The sequence below is a fragment of the Desmodus rotundus genome, chromosome 2 (assembly GCF_022682495.2).
Source record: "Desmodus rotundus isolate HL8 chromosome 2, HLdesRot8A.1, whole genome shotgun sequence".
In the NCBI taxonomy this organism is placed as follows: Eukaryota; Metazoa; Chordata; class Mammalia; order Chiroptera; family Phyllostomidae; genus Desmodus; species Desmodus rotundus.
This window is the reverse complement of record NC_071388.1, coordinates 97,241,322-97,259,655: the sequence shown is the minus strand read 5'-3', so window position 1 is coordinate 97,259,655 and position 18,334 is coordinate 97,241,322. Positions and strand designations below refer to the sequence as shown.

Here is an 18,334-nt window from a genome sequence, read left to right as displayed (position 1 = left end):
TAAAAAAACCCCATAAAAATAATATAGAGTCCCATTTTCTGGTTAGAAGAGTCCAATTGTTATAATATCAACTATATTCTCTAATAATTTCAATAGTAGATTCTATACCCTAAATGGAATGTGCCAATGTAAATGCTTTATTTTCTTAAACAATAGACAATCACATTATGATTGCTAGAGTATAGCTCAAAGCTGAATGATGCTTTTCCTCCTCTCTCTACTTCCTTCCAGATGAAAAATCGAACTCACCTTAGCTGTCTTTCTCATTTTGAGGTTCTTCCTTAAGTAACTTGTCAGTATCTGAGACCTCATCTCCCTGTTGCTCAGCAAAGTTCCTTCCAAGCATGATTTCCGTGTGCCTGTGGATAATCTCATGGGCTGCAAGAATATGCTTCCGCTGTGCATTCCTTACTGTGCCAAAGAAACAGAAGAATTGTTACTCCAAAAGTCTGAACTAAATCATTCCCAAAGGATTTTTTAAAAGATTTTATTGATGTATCTTTAGAGGGAGGGGAAGGGAAGGAAACAGAGAGGGAGAGAAACATCATTGTGTGATTGCCTTTTGTACTCAGCCTACTGAGGACCGGGCCTGCAACCTAGGCATGTGCCCTGACTGGGAATCAAACCAGTGACCCTTTGGTTCCCAGGCCAGTACAAAATCCCCTGAGCCACACCAGCCAGGGCTCCCAAAGGTTTTTAAGATAGTAGTAATAGAGAAGATAATTTTGCATCATATTGCAAATTTTGTAAATGCAAAGATCATAAATGGCTTAAAGATAGGTGTCGCATATTTCTCTTTGAGTCTTAGTGCCTGATATGGAGGGTACCTGTGCATTGACGATGGGTTTCTTAGCTCATTGCTTTAGAAGATGGCCCTCGCTCCAATGCTCTAAGAATGTTTATTATGAAGGTTTAGTACCTTAAGTATCCTATTTCCCTTGGAAAGGAGTAATCATGATGATGATGATGATGTTAGCATTTATCAGTTTTTCTTACTTTGTGCCAGGCACTGTTTTAAGCAGTTGGCATATACTTATTCATTTAAATCACCTCGCAACCCTAGAAGAATTTTTATTGATATCCCCATTTTCACATGAGGATATCATCTGAAAGTAAGACACAGAAAGATTAGGTAATTTGCCCAAAGTCATAAAGTTAGCAAATGGCAGTAAGAAGTACTGTGGATTCTATGCTATTCAGGTATCAGCTACTTCATATGGGGTAAATCACACAGCAATGTGTAGCACTTCACATTAGTGCAGTCAAAAGTATGGGCACTTTGGAGCCACACAGACCATGGTTCAAATCTGCAAGTTATATAATGTCTCTAAGCACTAATTTTCTTAACTGAAACATGAGAACACACCTATAGCTGTTGTAAGAAACTGAGATAAGTAACTATTTTAAATGCTTAGTACTCAAACAACTAACTAAATGCCAACAAACTGGACAATCTGGATGAAATGGATAAATTCCTAGAAATATAAAATTTTCAAAAAATAAATCAAGAAGTCAGAGAATTTAAATAGACAAATACACCTAGTAAAATTGAAGCAGTAATCAAAAAACTCCCAACAAACAAAAGCTCTGGACCAGATGGCTTCACAGGTGAATTTTACTAAACATTCTGAGAAGAACTAATACCTCCCCTTCTCAAGCTATTTTTAACAATTCAAGAGGAGGGAAAGCTCCTAAGCACATTTTACAAGGCTGGCATTATCCTAATTCCAAAACCAGAAAAACAACTACAAAAAAAGAAAATTACAGGCCAATATCCCTAATGAACATAGATACTAAAATCCTCAACAAAATATTAGCAAACCAAATACAACAATGCATCCAAAAGATCATACACCATGATTCAGTGGGATTTATTCTGGGAATGAAGGTTGGTATAACATTTGCAAATCAATGAATGTGATTCACCACATAAACAAAATGAAGGATAAAAACCACATGATCATATCAATGGATGCAGAAAAAGCTTTTCATAAAATCCAGCACCCATTTATGATAAAAACTCTCAGCAAAGTGGGAATGGAGGGATCATACATAAACATAATAAAGGCCATGCATGACAAACCCACTGCCAGCATCATACTCACCAGGCAAAAACTACAAGCCTCCCCCTTATGATTGGGAACAGGACAGAGATGTCTGCTTTCACCTCTCTTACTGAATACAGTACTATAACTCCTACCACAGCAATCAGACAAGAAGGAGAAATAAAAGGCATCCAATTTGGAAAGGAAGAAGTAGAACTGTTTTTCTTTGCAGATGACATGATATTGTACATAGAGAACCCCAAAAATTCCACAAACAAGCTCCTAGAACTGATAAATAAATTCAGCAAAGTAGCAGGATACAAAATTAATATCCAGAAATCAGTTGCATTTTTACATGCCAATAACGAACTAACAGAAAAGGAAATTAAGAAAACAACCCCTTTTACAATTACTTCAAAAAGAATAAAACACCTAGAAATAAACCTAACAAAGAATGTAAAAGACCTGTACTTGGAAAATTGTAAGACACTGAAGAAAGAAACTTAAAAAGTTACAAATAAGTGGAAGTACATACTGTGTTCACGGACAGGACAAATTAACATCATTAAAATGTCCATACTACCCAAAGCAATGTGTAGGTTCAATGCAATTCTTATCAAGATTCCAATGATGTATTTTACAGAACTAGAACAAATACTTCAAAACTGTATGTAGAAACACAAAAGGCCCTGCATAGCAACATCAATACTGAGAAAGAAGAACAAAGTTGGAGGAATCACACTACCTAATATCAAACTGTACTATAAGGCTATAATAATCAAAACAGCATGGTACTTACATAAAAACAGAAAAATAGATGAATGGACAGAATAGAGAGCCCAGAAATAACCCCACAGCTTTATAGTCAATTAATATGCAACAGAGGAAGCAAGTACATACATGCAATGGGATAAAGATAGTTTATTCAATAAATGGTGTTGGGAAAATTGGACAGATATGTGCAGAAAATGAAACTAGAGCACCTTCTTACACCACACACAAGAATAAATTCAAAATGGATTGAAGACTTAAATGTTAGACCCAAAGCCATAAAAATCATAGAAGAAAACATAGGCAGCAAAATCTTGGACATAGCTCATAGCAATATTTTATCAGATTTATCTCCCCAGGCAAGAGAAACAAAAGAAAAAAAAAATAAATGGGACTACATCAAACTAAAAAGTTTTGCACAGCAAAGGAAATCATCAACAAAATAAAAAGACAACTCACAAAAGAGAACGTATTTGCTGATACATCTGATACAGGGTTAATATCCAAAATTTATAAAGAACTTACAAAACTCAACACCAAAAAAACAAACAACCCAATTAAAAAATGGACAAAGGACCTGAATAGACACTTCTCCAAAGAGAACATACAGATGACCAATAGACATATGAAAAGATGCTCAATATCACTAATCATCAGAGAAATGCAAATTAAAACCACAATGGGATATCATCTCACACCTGTCAGAATGGTTATCATCAATTAATCAACAAACAACAAGTGCTGGTGAGGATGTGGAGAAAGGGGAACCCTTTTGCACTGTTGGTGGGAATGCAGATGGGTGTAGCCACTGTGGAAAGCAGTATGGAGATACCTCAAAAAATTAAAGATGGATCTGCCTTTTGACCCAGTGATTCCACTTCTGGGAGAATATCCAAAGGAATCCAAAACACTAATTCAAAAGAACATAAGCACCCCTATGTTCATTGCAGCATTATTTACAATAGCCAAGATATGGAAGCAGCCCAAGTGTCCATCAGTAGAGGAGTGGATGAAACAACTATGGGACATTTACACAATGGAATACACTCAGCCGTGAAAAAGGAGAAAATTTTACACTTTGCAACAGCATGGATGGACCTGGAGAACATTATGCTAAGTGAAATAACCCAGTAATACCATGAGATTTCATCCATATGTAGAATCTAATGAATAAACTGAACTAACAAGCAAAATAGAGACAGACTCCTAGAGAGCAGGTAGGGTAAGGTAGGGATGGAGGGATTGAGCAAAAAGGAAAAAGGACTCCTGGACATAAACAACAGTGTGTTGATTGAGAGGCGATGGGAAGTATAAGTAGACTTAAATGGTAATAGAAAAAAATAATAAATAAATAATCTGTAAAAATAAATAAATAAATAAAATGCTTACTACATTCCCTAGAACTTAGTGTGCATTTAAAAGTTTATAGTTACAGTTATTCCACATGTCCATACAGGTCTCTTCAAGGTCTTTCCCATCCCTCAGCTTAAAAAAAAAAACGATATCTTGCCCTGGCTGGTGTGGCTCAGTGGATTGAGTGCCGGCCTGCAAACCAAAGGGTAGCAGTTTCAATTCCCAGTCAGGGCACATGCCTGGGTTGTGGGCTAGGTCCCCAGTAGGGGGCGCATAAGAGGCAACCACACATTGATGTTTCTCTCCCTCTCTTTCTCCTTCCCTTCCCCTCTCTAAAATAAGTAAATAAATAAAATCTTTTAAAAAATAAAATACTATACTGCTCTTAAACCTGTCCAGAACTTCCTTGCATAACTCAGAAACCTACAGATGTTATTTCACTTAAATATTGATCTTCTGGTTGCTCCCCTTCCTCTGGGATCAGGTATATCACCAGTAGTCTGAAAGCTCTAGAAGAATTTTCTTTTCTTTAAAGACACACTTTTTTCCTCCTTTTCTGTTGACTAAAAGCATCAGTCTTTCAAAACATGCCACTTTGACAAATGATATATGAGCATATTTACACTTAGATACAGTCCTGGGAGAAAGACAAGATACCAGTGACACAGGAGGAGCCGCAGAGTAGATTTAGGCCCTTCAGGCACCCTGGCCTTTCAACACACACCTTGAATGTGCCCTGCCTCCAAAAGGCTGCCGTGATTTGAAAACCCTGCATATTCTCAACATTTACTTTATGTTTTTTAAAAAACCAAATCACAAAATACACTTCTGGGAACTTGGCAACTTCCTCTTAAAGGTTTGGATTTTGATACTCTGTCAAATGTATTAGAACGGCACTCCTTCTATACTAGAAGTGATTATATTCTGGAATCTGCATGAAGGGGACTTGCCAAGCTCTGAAATGAGAAAGCTCATTGATTCTCGCCCAGGAATTTCCCCATTCTCTGCTCAGTTTTAAATCTCTGGGATATTGAAAATAGCTTATCTTTAAAAAATCATAAAGTGACACATTTCTATCAGCTTACCTTTTTCTTTGACGAAGTCCTTTTGCACCTCTGGGATCAAGAAACTATAAACCAACTCGGCAACAATCTCCTCTGACTGAAGCTGAGATCGACTGAAAAATAAACAAATTAAACTATTTCCTTTGTGGCTTTACTTGAGCTGTCAGTTTATACTTAGAAGCTCCTGACTTACGTAAAGAACTCCACTGCTCAAATCCCACCAGTGCCTTTTCCTTGATTAAGTGATATGAAATCACATTCCTAGTGAGTTTGGTTAACTCCATGGAAAATTCATATTTGCCTCATCCTTCATTTACCCTGCCTGCCAGGCAGGGGTGTTGGAGAATAGCTTATACATGGAAGCCAAACACTGGGGCAAAGTCCAAGCGATATCACATGTACTTATTCACATTGCTTCCTGCTCTGAGGTATTCTAAAAGTAATATAAAAGTGATCCATATTGCAGAGGATAGCTGAAAATTCTATGCCCAACACTCCTTCCATTTAAAGGTATGGGAATGTTAGCTTCTAAAGCATTATGCTAATAAAGCAATGAACACTGGAACATGAGTTATGTATTTGTGTTTCCTTGGTGGTAAACTCTTAAGCTCCTGAAAAAATATATGTAACAGCAAGCAGGCTATGTATTTTACCACCCCTTCTCCTGGGATATACCGGCTTTCCATTTCATAAGCAATGTCATTGATTTCCTTAGCCATCTTCTCAATTTCTGCCCTGGCTTGTTCTTCTGCGGTATTCTCCTCGGTGTTCAGTATTATGTCTTCCAGATAGGAGGTTATAGTGCTTTGGTGAACTTTAACCACCTGCAAAAATCCCAAATGCCCCTTGTTACTGAGAACAGGAATACTACTTTAAACAAGACAAGAAAAATGCAGAAACATTGGTCAACATTTTTTAGCACACTTATTTAGTTCATTAAGTAAGTAGTCCCCTCACTGATCATTCCTTCTCTCTACTATCTAGGCAGTCTGTTTCTAACCCACCTGCCTGTGCATTCCGAGCAGCTGCTACCCACCTAACCCATTTTAGATTTAAGGATTGTCCCCCGGTGTAGACACTACAACACTGCAGCAAGATCATGGGCTTCAGAGTCAATAATCTTTTTTTGGACCCTGCCTTTGTTCTTACCAAGAGCATGTCTTGGTCAAACTAACCAACAGTAGCACAGCCTAAGAGGTATTTCCCAATGTCCTTTCTCTCATTCCTCGTAAATAATAGAATCCCTGGATTTCAGCTGAGAGGACAGGTCCCTAGAATAGACTACTTACATTTCCTAGCACCATAGTTCTTGCCAAGGGAATATCTGCGTAAGTGATCTGGGAACCTTCCAGAAAGGATTCTTAAAAGGAAAAAACCTAGCTTATTTTTTCTTTTTCATTTCTCATTTCATAGGGACACAATGCCGGAGCATCAGAAGCCATCTGACACTGCCATGAGGGCCATGCCGTAAGGACAGAAAAGCAGAAAGCCAGAGGAATCCTGGATCTTTGATGAACTTTCTGAACTGCCTTTTCAGTCCTGCACTGCTTCTTTTTAAAGCTTTCTTGAAACTGTGAAATAGAACACACATTTATAAAAATGCAGAGTGCATAAATGCACAGTGTAATAATGAGGCCAAAGCCAGCACCCAGGTAGCTACTGCTAGTACCCCCGAAGACCCCTGTGGGTTCTTGCTGACCGCGGCCCCTCTCCACGCTCATGATTTTACTGCAAACACTTCCTTTTCTTTAGAGCTTTGCTCCCTAAGTGTGAAGTCACAGTAATAGTTGGGTTTTGCCCTTTTTACAGGTAAATACACTGGAAGTATCAAATGTTAATGTACTTAGTTTTATATGCATTCTATCTCATCAGATTTTGAGCTTCTTGGGGGAAGGGTACTTTTCTATTTCATGTCTGCACATTTCTGTGTATCTGAGATGGTAGAATGGACTCGGTAACAAGTCAGCACCTGTTTCTTGACTGGCACTGCAGCAGGACTCAGTAGGCACTGTTTGCTCCATGTCTACCTGTAAAACACCAAGTCCACAACCTTGAATCCCTATGCTCTCCCTGTGGGAGAGATAAAATGACCAGTTTAATTCAGTGTCAACCAAGCAACCAATCAATCAAAATATATTTGCTCAACGTCTGTTATGCATAGGGATCTACACTGGTGCTATGGGAGGTGCCACAGGATGTATGATATGCCTGCTCTAGGGAGTCCATGGTCTTATTCAGGAATGAAGTTGCACCTACATGAAACAATGGGACAGCTGAATCTTATAAGAGTTCAGAGTTGGGCGTTTAATGTGGTCCACCTGCAGCAATACATGTACTTGTGTGTTTCTGTATATTTTTATAAATGTGTACATTTCTGGACACATGTGCTTGTATGTATGTGACTTATAAGGAAACATGTAGGTAGCAATATGTGTGTCTATGTGTGTTCCTCCATGTCTTTGCTAATATTGTCACACTGCATTATATTTGTGCATATTTTGGGGTATGTGCATGCAAAACAGTGTATGTGTTTAAATATAAGTTTATGACTTTCTGTATCTATGTTTCTCAATATTTATATTTTTCTGAAAATGTATTTAATGTAAATATTCTGTGTTTTGGCATATTTATCTGCAAGTATATTTATCTTTAAGAGGGTTGTATGAAGGGAGACAGGGAACTTACATGATCAATGGTATTTGAAAGGTCAATAGATGGATGTATTCTTTACCTAATTGGTCCTTACATCAGGTGGAAGAGTCATCCTAACCCTTTCTTGCCCTTCCTAGACACGGCTGACATTTCCGGGGTCATTCCCATTTGGAAGATGCCTTCCTAGAAGCCTTTTATCAGCTTCTTTCTTCTGTTTTTGAGCACAGTGGTTACTCTGTTCCTTTCCTCTTTATTCTAACTCCTAGTTGGTTCTTCCCATCCCAGCTGGGCTTTCCTTTGTAATATTAGGTAGGGAATAGTACCTTTGATTTGCTGATAATTTCTAAATCTCAGTAACTCTTTTTAAAGCTAAATGTGTTAGGATGGTAGGAAGCTAGAATATTAATTATTATTATAGGCTGTTAGACTTTGTAAATGATACAGTTAAAAAGCTTAACTTGACAATATGTAACTCAAGACTTCTTAAGCTGTATAGAGGAAGGGCAGCCTATTTGAGTTTTAATTAAGTTTTTAAATTTAAACAAACACACATCAAATACTATTCACATATCAATCCTAGTTCCATGGGGATCAGGTAAATCCTTAACATCTCAGATCAAATAAGACCACCCCAAATTGGGGTAGCATTTTTTTAACTGAGAAGCTCAAAAGTATCCACATATACAATTCAGACAACCCTCTTAGATGGGAATTTTTTTAAGTTCCAGCTTGGCTCTTTCTCTCTCCCACATCTGGTCCCAGGGAAACTCTCACACAGTATTTGCTGGCCGCTCAGGCAGTCTCTTCTGTGCCCACCTCCAAAGCAGCCAGCTAGCCCAGCTCCGACCCTCTTTAGTCTCAGGGGGGTCAGACACCTTCACTGAAAGAATACAGGAAAAACAATCACCCCACCACCTCTGGATGTGTTTTGAGAAGGGTTTTAGTGACAGCACAGCTCCCTTAAGAGAAATCTTCCTCACAAATCCCCTCCGATTTCCACACTTGACCTTCTATCATCTCAATGAGGGGAAGAGTGCTTTGAGATCTTACTGGTTCTTGAATTTCCTTTGAATTTGCATCTTGGTCACTTTGGAATTTCGCATCCATCGTTTCTTGTCTGAATTCTAATTTATCAAACTGGTACTGTAACTCCCAAGTTTCTATCTTTGGCCAAAACTCTCTTCCAAATTCCATCATAGATACTCCTCTGCTGAAATGACACCTCCACTAAGGTGTCTTAAACTTAATACAAATCAAATTCCTGACTGCACCCCTGCCCTTAAAACTATTCCACTCTCAGCTTTCCCACCCAAGAAAATGGCACCATCGCCCTCTCAGCTGCTTAAGCCAGAAACTGGACATCACACTTGACTTCCGTTTCTCACTCTGACCTAAACTATGTCAACAGCTTCCTTCCTGGTCTCCTGGTTTCCACTCTGTCCTCCCTCCAACCTATTCTCCACACAGCAAGCAAAAGAACCTGTTTAAAATGCATCACTGAGCCCCCTTTGTTTCAGTCATGAAACTTTGTATGCTTTTTTAATTCTATTTGCATGTTCTATAGTACTTAGGTTCCAGGACAGAAGGGACCATATGTTTTTTTTTTTCTGTCCAAAGTATCCATAATGCCTCTGCACAGTGCCTGGCATACAGAAGGAACTCAGTACATATTTGCTTTATACAATGAAAAGCAAACAAAAACATGCCATGTCGTATCATGAGTTTCCTTTGGTTTGACCTGGCTCCTTACAAACAGCTTCCAGATACCCCACTGCCCGCACTTGCCTCCTTAAATATCTCGTCCTCCTCCCGCAGGAGCCTCTGTTCCACCTGGCGCCGGCCACTCTCTTCGGCCTCTCGCATCCTCCGCTGTCGGTCGGCCAGCATGGCGAAGGCGTGGATCCTCCTCTCTTCCTGCAGTCTCACCAGCTCTTTGGACAGGAAGTCAAACAAGTCTGCCAGCGCCCTTCCTTCCAGTCCAGCCAAATGGTTTTCAACTAGTAACACCTTAAAAATAGTATGTTCTTAAGGATACAAATTCCACTAAGATTGGTGATTTATAAGGAAGGGGTGCTGGATTACACAGAACTCTTGACCGTCACTTTATTTTCAGCATGCACTTAGTTTTTACTACAGTTATTATCTCTACACTGGCCCCATCCCAAGGGTTCTTACTGGGAAAACTTATGACACGAACTTCGATATGAGAAAGTAGATTGCTTAGTCAGTTACTGAAGGATTATGGTCCTCAAATTATAAAGAGGATTTAGCAAAGAATTCTGTTAGTGTCCACACATAATGTATTTTTTTATTTCAATTTTATCTAGAATGTAAAGTGCTATGTCTTCCCAGACGTGAAGAGAAATGTCAAGGGGTTTATTAAAATATAACATTGGAGTTTAATAAAATAGAATCTCCTAGAAATTCACTTAGGGTACCTTTTAATTGTTTAATGCTTGGCCCTTAACACAAATTTGGGGAATTTTAAGATCTTGAACAACAAGAAAGAAAACCATGGCATTTTTTATTCTTTTAAACAACTTCAAAGTCATTAATAACTATCTTTGAAATAGAGCAGAAAAATACATTGTATATGATCACTGAGGTAAAATAAAGGCCTGGATCTTTCTGACCTGGCTTTGACACATGGAGAATAAAGGCATTTAAAAGATTGTAGCCTTTGCCACTTCTACCTGTTCCTTCTCCCATTCTCAAGTATAAGGGAGGAGAGCTCTTGTCCCAGACACATTGCTTTAATATTGACAGTTCTGCCTCTGTGCTCAGTTCCTCTGGTTTGTACCTGAAGAAGAGAAGCCTGTACAACTCTCCAAGGTGGTATAGCTACTGGGTGAGATTGTCATTCAAGTGTAGTTGTTAGTCCCGACATACTCATCCTCATCCTTACCACCATCCAGCCCATACCTGCCTTCTAACCACCAAGTCCAGCTTTACTTACATAATAGGGAGAGGTGGAAAGAAAGGGTGAGTGTCTTACTACTCCTAACATTCATAAACAGATCATTGAGCCCTGAGATCACAGATTTTCTCCTCATGTCCAGGAAGCACAGCTCCCCCATGTGGGGGGCAACCTTTAAAATCCTGAGATGGCTACCCATTCATGTCTAGCCTCCTCCCTCAGCAAGAAAGGTGGGTATGCTCAGGTAGTACAATTTAATTTGAGGATTAAGTAAAAATATATTTAGCAAGGTGATTCTTTGTAGTCATGTCATGTAATGCAGCAATTTCAACCTTTTTCATCTCAAGGCACACATAAACTAGTTACTGATATTCTGTGGCACAAAAAAAAAGTATTCTTTGCCAATCTGAAAAAAAGTAGTTATAAGTTTTATTCATTCATACTGGACAGCTATTGTTTAGTTGGCTGTTGTCATGTTTTAATTTGACAATCTAAGGGAAAAGATGTCAGTGCCTCTGAGTAATAGTCAGGTATTGCATGTTTTAAAAATTGTGGCACACCAGTCTACCATGGCACACCAGTTGAAAATTGCTGGTGTTATGCATTACACAGTTTGGGAGCTGTGAACTTTCTGGATTGTTTTCCACAGAAAATGTAAGAGAAGGAGAAAAGGAGAGGATCAGCACTGCTGTAGGTATCCGTGAGTGGCCGTTCCATCCAGCCCCAGCATATCAGTGGTGTAGCTGAAGGTAGTAAGCAGGGTGAGTCCTTGGCTTAGTGATTGCTCTTCCCGTTAACTCCTCCCTTAGCTCTTAGCTGCCATGATACAGTCGTGTACATGTCCACCAAATGGGATAGATGAGTTGAAAAGCCTGGGTTGGCTTAGGTGTATCTACCAAAGTCTGATCATCAGAAACCTCCAGGAGCTTCCGGCCAAGATGGAGGCGTAGGTAGACACACTGCGATTCCTCGCATAACCAAAAGAAGGACAACGATTTAAAAACAAAAAGCAACCAGAACTGACCAAAAAATAGAACTGCACGGAAGTCCAACAACCAAGGAGATAAAGAAGAAACATTCATCCAGACCTGTAGCAGGGGCGGAGATGGGCAGCTGGGGTGGAGAGGACTCGAGGCAAGGTGGCGGCTGGCAGACTCAGCAAGGTGGCGGATGGTGGAATGAATGGGGCAGGCAGTGCAACAGCTAGCAGACCCCATGGCCCCATATTCATACATAGATAAACTGGGAGGAATGGTGGGGAAGCGAACAGACCACGCAACCCAGGGCTCCAGCACGGGGAAATAAAGCCTCAAACATCTTATTGAAAACGCCCGTGGGGATTGAGGCGGCAGCAGGAGAAACTCTCAGCCTCACAGTAGAGTTCGTTGGAGAGACCCACAGGGGCCTAGAGCGTGCACAAGCCCACCCACTTGGGAATCAGCACCAGAGGGTCCAAATTTGATTGTGGGTAGCAGAGGGAGTGGCTGAAATCCGGCAGAAAGTGGCGTAAGCACCCTTGCTCCCTCTTGGCCCCTCCCCCATGTACAGCGTCACAGCCCAGCAACCAGCATTACCGAACCCTGGTGAACACCTAAGGCACCACCCCTTTACATAACAGGTGCACAAAGAAAAAAAAAATGGCCCGAATGAAAGAACAGATCAAAGCTCCAGCAATAATACAACTATAAGCAACAAAGAGATAGCCAGCCTATCAGATGCACAGTTCAAAACACTGGTAATCAGGATGCTCACAGAACTGGTTGAATTTGGTCACAAATTAGATGAAAATAATGAAGGCTATGCTAAGAGAAACAAAGGAATATGTACAGGGAACCAATAGTGATGGGAAGGAAACTGGGACTCAAATCAACAGTGTGGACCAGAAGGAAGAAACATCGAACCAGAACAGAATGATGAAACAAGAATTCAAAAAATGAGGAGAGGGTTAGGAAACTCCAGGACATCTTTAAACATTCCAACATCTGAATGATAGGGGTACCAGAAGGAGAAGAGGAAGAACAGAAAATTGAAAACTTATTTGAACAAATAATGAAGGAGAACTTCCCTAATCTGGCAAAGGAAATACACTTCCAGGAAGTCTAGGAAGCTCAGAGAGTCCCAAAGAAGCTGGACCCAAGGAGGAACACACCAAGGCACATCATAATTACATTAGCCAAGATTAAAGAGGAGAGAATCTTAGAAGCAGAAAGAGAAAAGGACACAGTTGTAGGAACTTCCTACTTTGTAGGAACTACCTACAAAGGAGTTCCCATAAGACTGTCAGCTGATTTCTCAAAAGAGACCTTACAGGCAAGAAGGGACTGGCAAGAAGTATTCCAAGTCATGAAAGGCAAGGGCCTACATCCAAGATTACTGTATCCAGCAAAGCTATCATTTAGATTGGAAGGGAAGATAAAGTGCTTCTCAGATAAGGTCAAGTTAAAGAAGTTCATCATCACCAAGCCCTTATTATATGAAATGTTAAAGGGATTTATCTAAGAAAAAGAAGATAAAAAATAGGAACAGTAAAAATGACAGCAAACTCACAGTTATTAACAACCACACCTAAAACAAAAACAAAAGCAAACTAAGCAAACAACAAAAACAGGAACAGAACCACAGAAATGGAGATCACATGGAGGGTTATCAACAGGGGAGTGGGAGGGGGAGAGAGGGGAGAAAGGTACAGAGAATAACTAGCATAAATGGTAGGTAGAAAATAGACAGGGGGAGGGTAAGAAAGTATAGGAAATGTAGAAGCCAAAGAACTTATAAGTATGACCCATGGACATGAACTATAGGGGGGGAATGTGGGAGGGAGGGGGTGGGCAGGATGGAGTGGAGTGAAGGGGGGGAAATGGGACAACTGTAATAGCATAATCAATAAATATATTTAAAAAACAAAAACAAACAAACAAAAAATAAAACCTCCAAAGGCCAAAGAGGGCATTTTCCCATCCAGGACCTGGTGCTCCCAGGGCATTTGCTGTCTGTCTGAACAGAAAAGTGCAGCCCTGTTTCCATCACACCCAGGCCTCTCTGAGTCTGGATTCAGAGACTCCAGTGTCCATATTCCCTTCTTCTTTCTCTAGTCCCTCTGTGGGGTCTCAGAGCCTGTGGCTTTCTCCCTCTCTCCCTCACACAAGGTCCCCCAAACTCGGCGGCCACCTAGTCCTGCTGTCATGTAAAAGGAATAAAGCTGTGCGCATTTCTAAGCTGCTTACTGCCTGTGTCCAATTCCACACAGCACGGGAGTTATGTGTGTTACTAAAGGCGAGTCCCATTAACTTGGCTATAAGTTTACTTTCTTATGACACCAAACACTGCAGATTGATTCTTTTTCACATTGATTAACAGATAAAGGGCAGAGGTAGAAAAGTGTATCCACACTGCAGTTAACATTAAAAATTGTATATATAGAGATGAACACCAGAAGGGAATAGGAAAACATTTACAGTTGTTGGGTGAGAGCTGCGATTAGCAGCTGTTGTTAGGTGGGCAGAGTGTACAGGTCATGAGAAAAGTCACAGAATATCATGAGGTATTCACACCTTTAATACACAGTTTGACCAGCATGAGCTATGTACAGCCCCAAAGCTCATACATAAGGGCTGATATTTAAAAATAAATTTCATTTCTCACTTTTTCCTTATTGTTTTTATTACTATTCATTCAGCTAAGCTCTCACTAACTGAAATATAGTATAGTCACCAAATGTTTAAGAAAAATTGAAAGGGAAAAACCTTTTCAAGTGTAGGTTTATTTTTTTTTCCTCCTTCTTTCCTTCCTTCCTTCCTTCCTTTTTAGAAATAATGAATATAAGATCATATTCAGTTCAGTGAAGCACAGCCCATTCTGATTATGGACTGGAGCAGCATTGTTTAAAAATTCTGACTGCGATAGGGTGATGGGATACTGGGGAATGTTTTTCATCAATTCATTTATTATTATAAAGTTGCTCATGCAATAATAAAAATCAAAGGAGAGGAGGAACCAAGATGGCGGCATAGGTAGACACACTGCGCCTCCTCGCACAACTAGAACTGACAGAGAATCAAACAGCAAGGGGGATTGACACCAAGGAAATAGAAAATAAACATTCATCCAGACTGGTAGGAGGGGAGGAGGCGGGCACCGGGGTGGAGAGGACTCACGTGGCTGTGGCGGGACTGAGACTGGCGGAGTGTGGGACAAAAGGCGCAGGCAGTCCGAGCACTAGAAGACCCTGCAGCCCCACATTTGCACAGATAAACCCAGAGGGCTGGACTCAGAGTGGTGGAGAGCTGGGCAGGCAGAGCGGCAGGTAGCACCCTGCGGCACCACATTCGCCCACAGATAAACTGGACGAACGGCGGGCAGCGAGGCAGACCTCGCAACCCAGAGATCCAGCTCGGGGAAATAAAGCCTCAAACCTCTGATTGAATGCGCCCCTGGGGGTTGGGGCGGCAGCAGGAGAGACTCCCAGCCTCACAGGAGAGGTTGTTGGAGAGACCCACAGGGGCCTAGAGTGTGCACAGGCCCACTTACTCGGGAACCAGCACCAGAGTGGCCCAGTTTGATTGTGGGTATCGGAGTGAAAGATTCAAATCTGGAGGAGAGTGAGGCGGGCGCCATTGCTCCCACTCAGCCCCTCCCCCACGTACAGCGTCACAGCGCAGCACCTGCATTACCCCGCCCCGGTGAACACCTAAGGCTCCGCCCCTTAAAGTAACAGACGCGCCAAGACAAACAAACAAACAAAATGGCCCAAATGACAGAACACTTCAAAGCTCCAGAAAAAATACAACTAAGCGACGAAGAGATAGCCAACCTATCGGATGCACAGTTCAAAGCACTGGTTATCAATATGCTCACAGACTTGGTTGAATCTGTTCGAAAAACATGAAAAAATGAAGCCTATGCTAAGAGAAACAAAGGAAAATGTACAGGGAACCAATAGTGATGAGAAGGAAACTGGGACTCAAATCAATGGTATGGACCAGAAGGAAGAAAGAAACATCCAACCAGAAAAGAATGAAGAAACAAGAACTCAGAAAAATGAGGAGAGGCTTAGGAACCTCTAGGACACCTTGAAACGTTCCAACATCCGAATTATAGGGGTGCCAGAAGGAGAAGAGGAAGAACAAAAAATTGAAAACTTATTTGAACAAATAATGGAGAACTTCCCCGATCTAGCAAAGGAAATAGACTTCCGGGAAGTCCAGGAAGCTCAGAGAGTCCCAAAGAAGCTGGACCCAAGGAGGAACACAACAAGGCACATCATCATTACATTACTCAAGATTAAACGCAAGGACCTACATCCAAGATTACTGTATCCAGCAAAGCTATCATTTAGAATGGAAGGGAAGATAAAGTGCTTCTCAGATAAGGTCAAGTTAAAGGAGTTCATCATCACCAAGCCCTTACTATATGAAATATTAAAGGGAGTTACCTAAGAAAAAGAAGATCAAAAATAGGAGCAGTAAAAATGACAGCAAACTCACAGTTATTAACGACCACCCATAAAACAAAACCGAGAGCAAACTAGGCAAACAACTAGAACATGAGGGTTGTCAATAAGGGAATGGGAGGGGGAGAGGGGGGGTAAAGGTACAGAGAATAAGTAGCATAGATGATAGGTGGAAAATAGACAGGGGGAGGGTAAGAATAGTGTAGGAAATGTAGAAGCCAAAGAACTTATAAGTATGACCCATGGACATGAACTATGTGGGGGGAATGTGGGAGGGAGGGGGGTGGGCAGGATGGAGTGGGGGGGAAATGGGACAACTGTAATAGCATAATCAATAAATATATTTAAAAAAATCAAAGGAGAAAATGTAACATGAACGTAACAAGAAAAAAGGAAAGAACCTTGTGTTCATGCAAGTTCCTCTGCCGCTGTAAGGCCAGAATCACTTGCTTCTCCGCTCTCCTCACCAGCCTCTCATCTTCTTGTAGTGCGTGGGTGGTGCGCAGCTCCTGAATCAACTCCAGCCGCTTTTCTTTCCCTTCAAACATCTGCATCAAATCAAATCAAAGATACACTTGCAAATTAGCACCCCTTGTGTCAGACACTAGGACTCGCAAGCAGTGACTTACAAGAGCGGGTTCTGCTCCGCTTTTTGGGACCACAGAGCAGGCACGTTCCACAGAGCGAGGTCAGCCCGCTTTTCTACACTTTCAGCTTCTCAGGCAGAGGAGCTTAGTTATCAGTTAGCTATTTACTCAATTTCTTAAAATGCCTTTCAAAGACAAGGTGATAACTAGAGGGTCATATTAACAAACCTGAACTTCCTTTTATTTCCTGGGCTCCTCCTTCCCTAAGAAACCTGGGGGTGGCGAATCTCACGGCTATATTTTCTTTTCCAATAGATCTGCCCTTGGTTTGTAACACACAATGTGCTGTCTGAGCTGTGGCATCTCCCCTGCGGAAACACCACGAGGGAAGTAAGGAATGATGCTGAACACAAAATGCTCTCCCAGCTTCCCTGGACTTATTCTTCATAACTGAGTCTCTTAAGAGTTATAACTGTCTGGGGAGAAAACAAATTTAGGGGGATTTATATCATTCCACTTTTTAAATTGAGTGCTTGCTCTGGCAGCACAAATACTCTGACTACGGCTTCACAGTCAGGAAGACCAGAGTTGAATTTGCTGACAGATAACATACCCTCTCTCAGACTTACATTACTTGCCTGTAGAATAGGGTAATTGGTAGAAAAAAAATAAGATGACATATGTAGAGCAAAGAATGTAGAATGTGGGTTTTAGTGGAGATTCAAGACTACAGTTATTATTTAGCTATTTCATTCATTATGCAGGTATTGCCAGCGATTCGCAAGCTCGAATGATTGTAGTGTGACTTCGTAGAAAATTAGGGAATCCACTTGGTTGGTAATGTTTTAATGGTCAAATTCAGGTAAGAAAATTGCTGGACTTAGCAATTCCAAGGAAGACATTAGTTTCACACTGTCTTGGTTACAACTATAGCAAACAGCAGGCAGGTCATTTCTCTTCTTGACACTGTCTCTCATCCAGACAATCTATGGCAGGAGAAGGGAATCGGTAGATAATTCAAGAGTATAGTTCCATCAGACAGTAGGATGAATTCACCCCAAGGGACCAAGCACATACGCATTCTATAAATCTATTTTCAAAGGAGAAGCACAGGGCTAGTGCTTGGACCCTACTCACCATGTTCTGAATGACTCTGCCCCGGAGTAACTTTTGAAGGTAGAGAACAGCCATTTCTATATCTTCTTCTTCCTAAAAGAACAAAGAGAAAATCAAGCAGCTTGAGCACAGCAGTCAGCATCAAATATTTTTCTGAAGAATTATATCAAGCAAAAGAGACTATGCTAGATTCCAGAAGGATTTAAAGAGAAATAAAAGATGGTCTCTACCTTCATTGAACATATAGTATTTTAAATGTTACTTATAGAATTATTAAAATTCATCATTTTTCATCATAAATATCATTAAGAAATCATATCAAAAGGAAAAACATTCACCCACTGTCATACTAACACTATAATTTAAGCAATTTTCATTTC

General features: G+C 40.6%; 1 protein-coding gene across 2 annotated transcripts in view; it reads right to left on the bottom strand.

Annotated features, from left to right (window-relative positions):
• The window catches only part of CFAP91 (cilia and flagella associated protein 91), a 74,255-nt gene that overhangs the window by 8,183 nt on the left and 47,738 nt on the right, over nucleotides 1-18,334 (bottom strand). For both annotated transcript variants that reach the window (XM_024578035.4, XM_045185968.3), the window contains 6 exons: nucleotides 17,976-18,047; nucleotides 16,653-16,799; nucleotides 9,671-9,892; nucleotides 5,909-6,057; nucleotides 5,255-5,346; nucleotides 250-411 (listed from right to left, as the gene is read on the bottom strand). In XM_024578035.4, coding sequence (XP_024433803.2) covers nucleotides 251-411; nucleotides 5,255-5,346; nucleotides 5,909-6,057; nucleotides 9,671-9,892; nucleotides 16,653-16,799; nucleotides 17,976-18,047 — 843 coding nt within the window. In that variant the 3' untranslated portion in view covers nucleotide 250. The remainder of the gene's footprint in view (nucleotides 1-249; nucleotides 412-5,254; nucleotides 5,347-5,908; nucleotides 6,058-9,670; nucleotides 9,893-16,652; nucleotides 16,800-17,975; nucleotides 18,048-18,334) is intronic.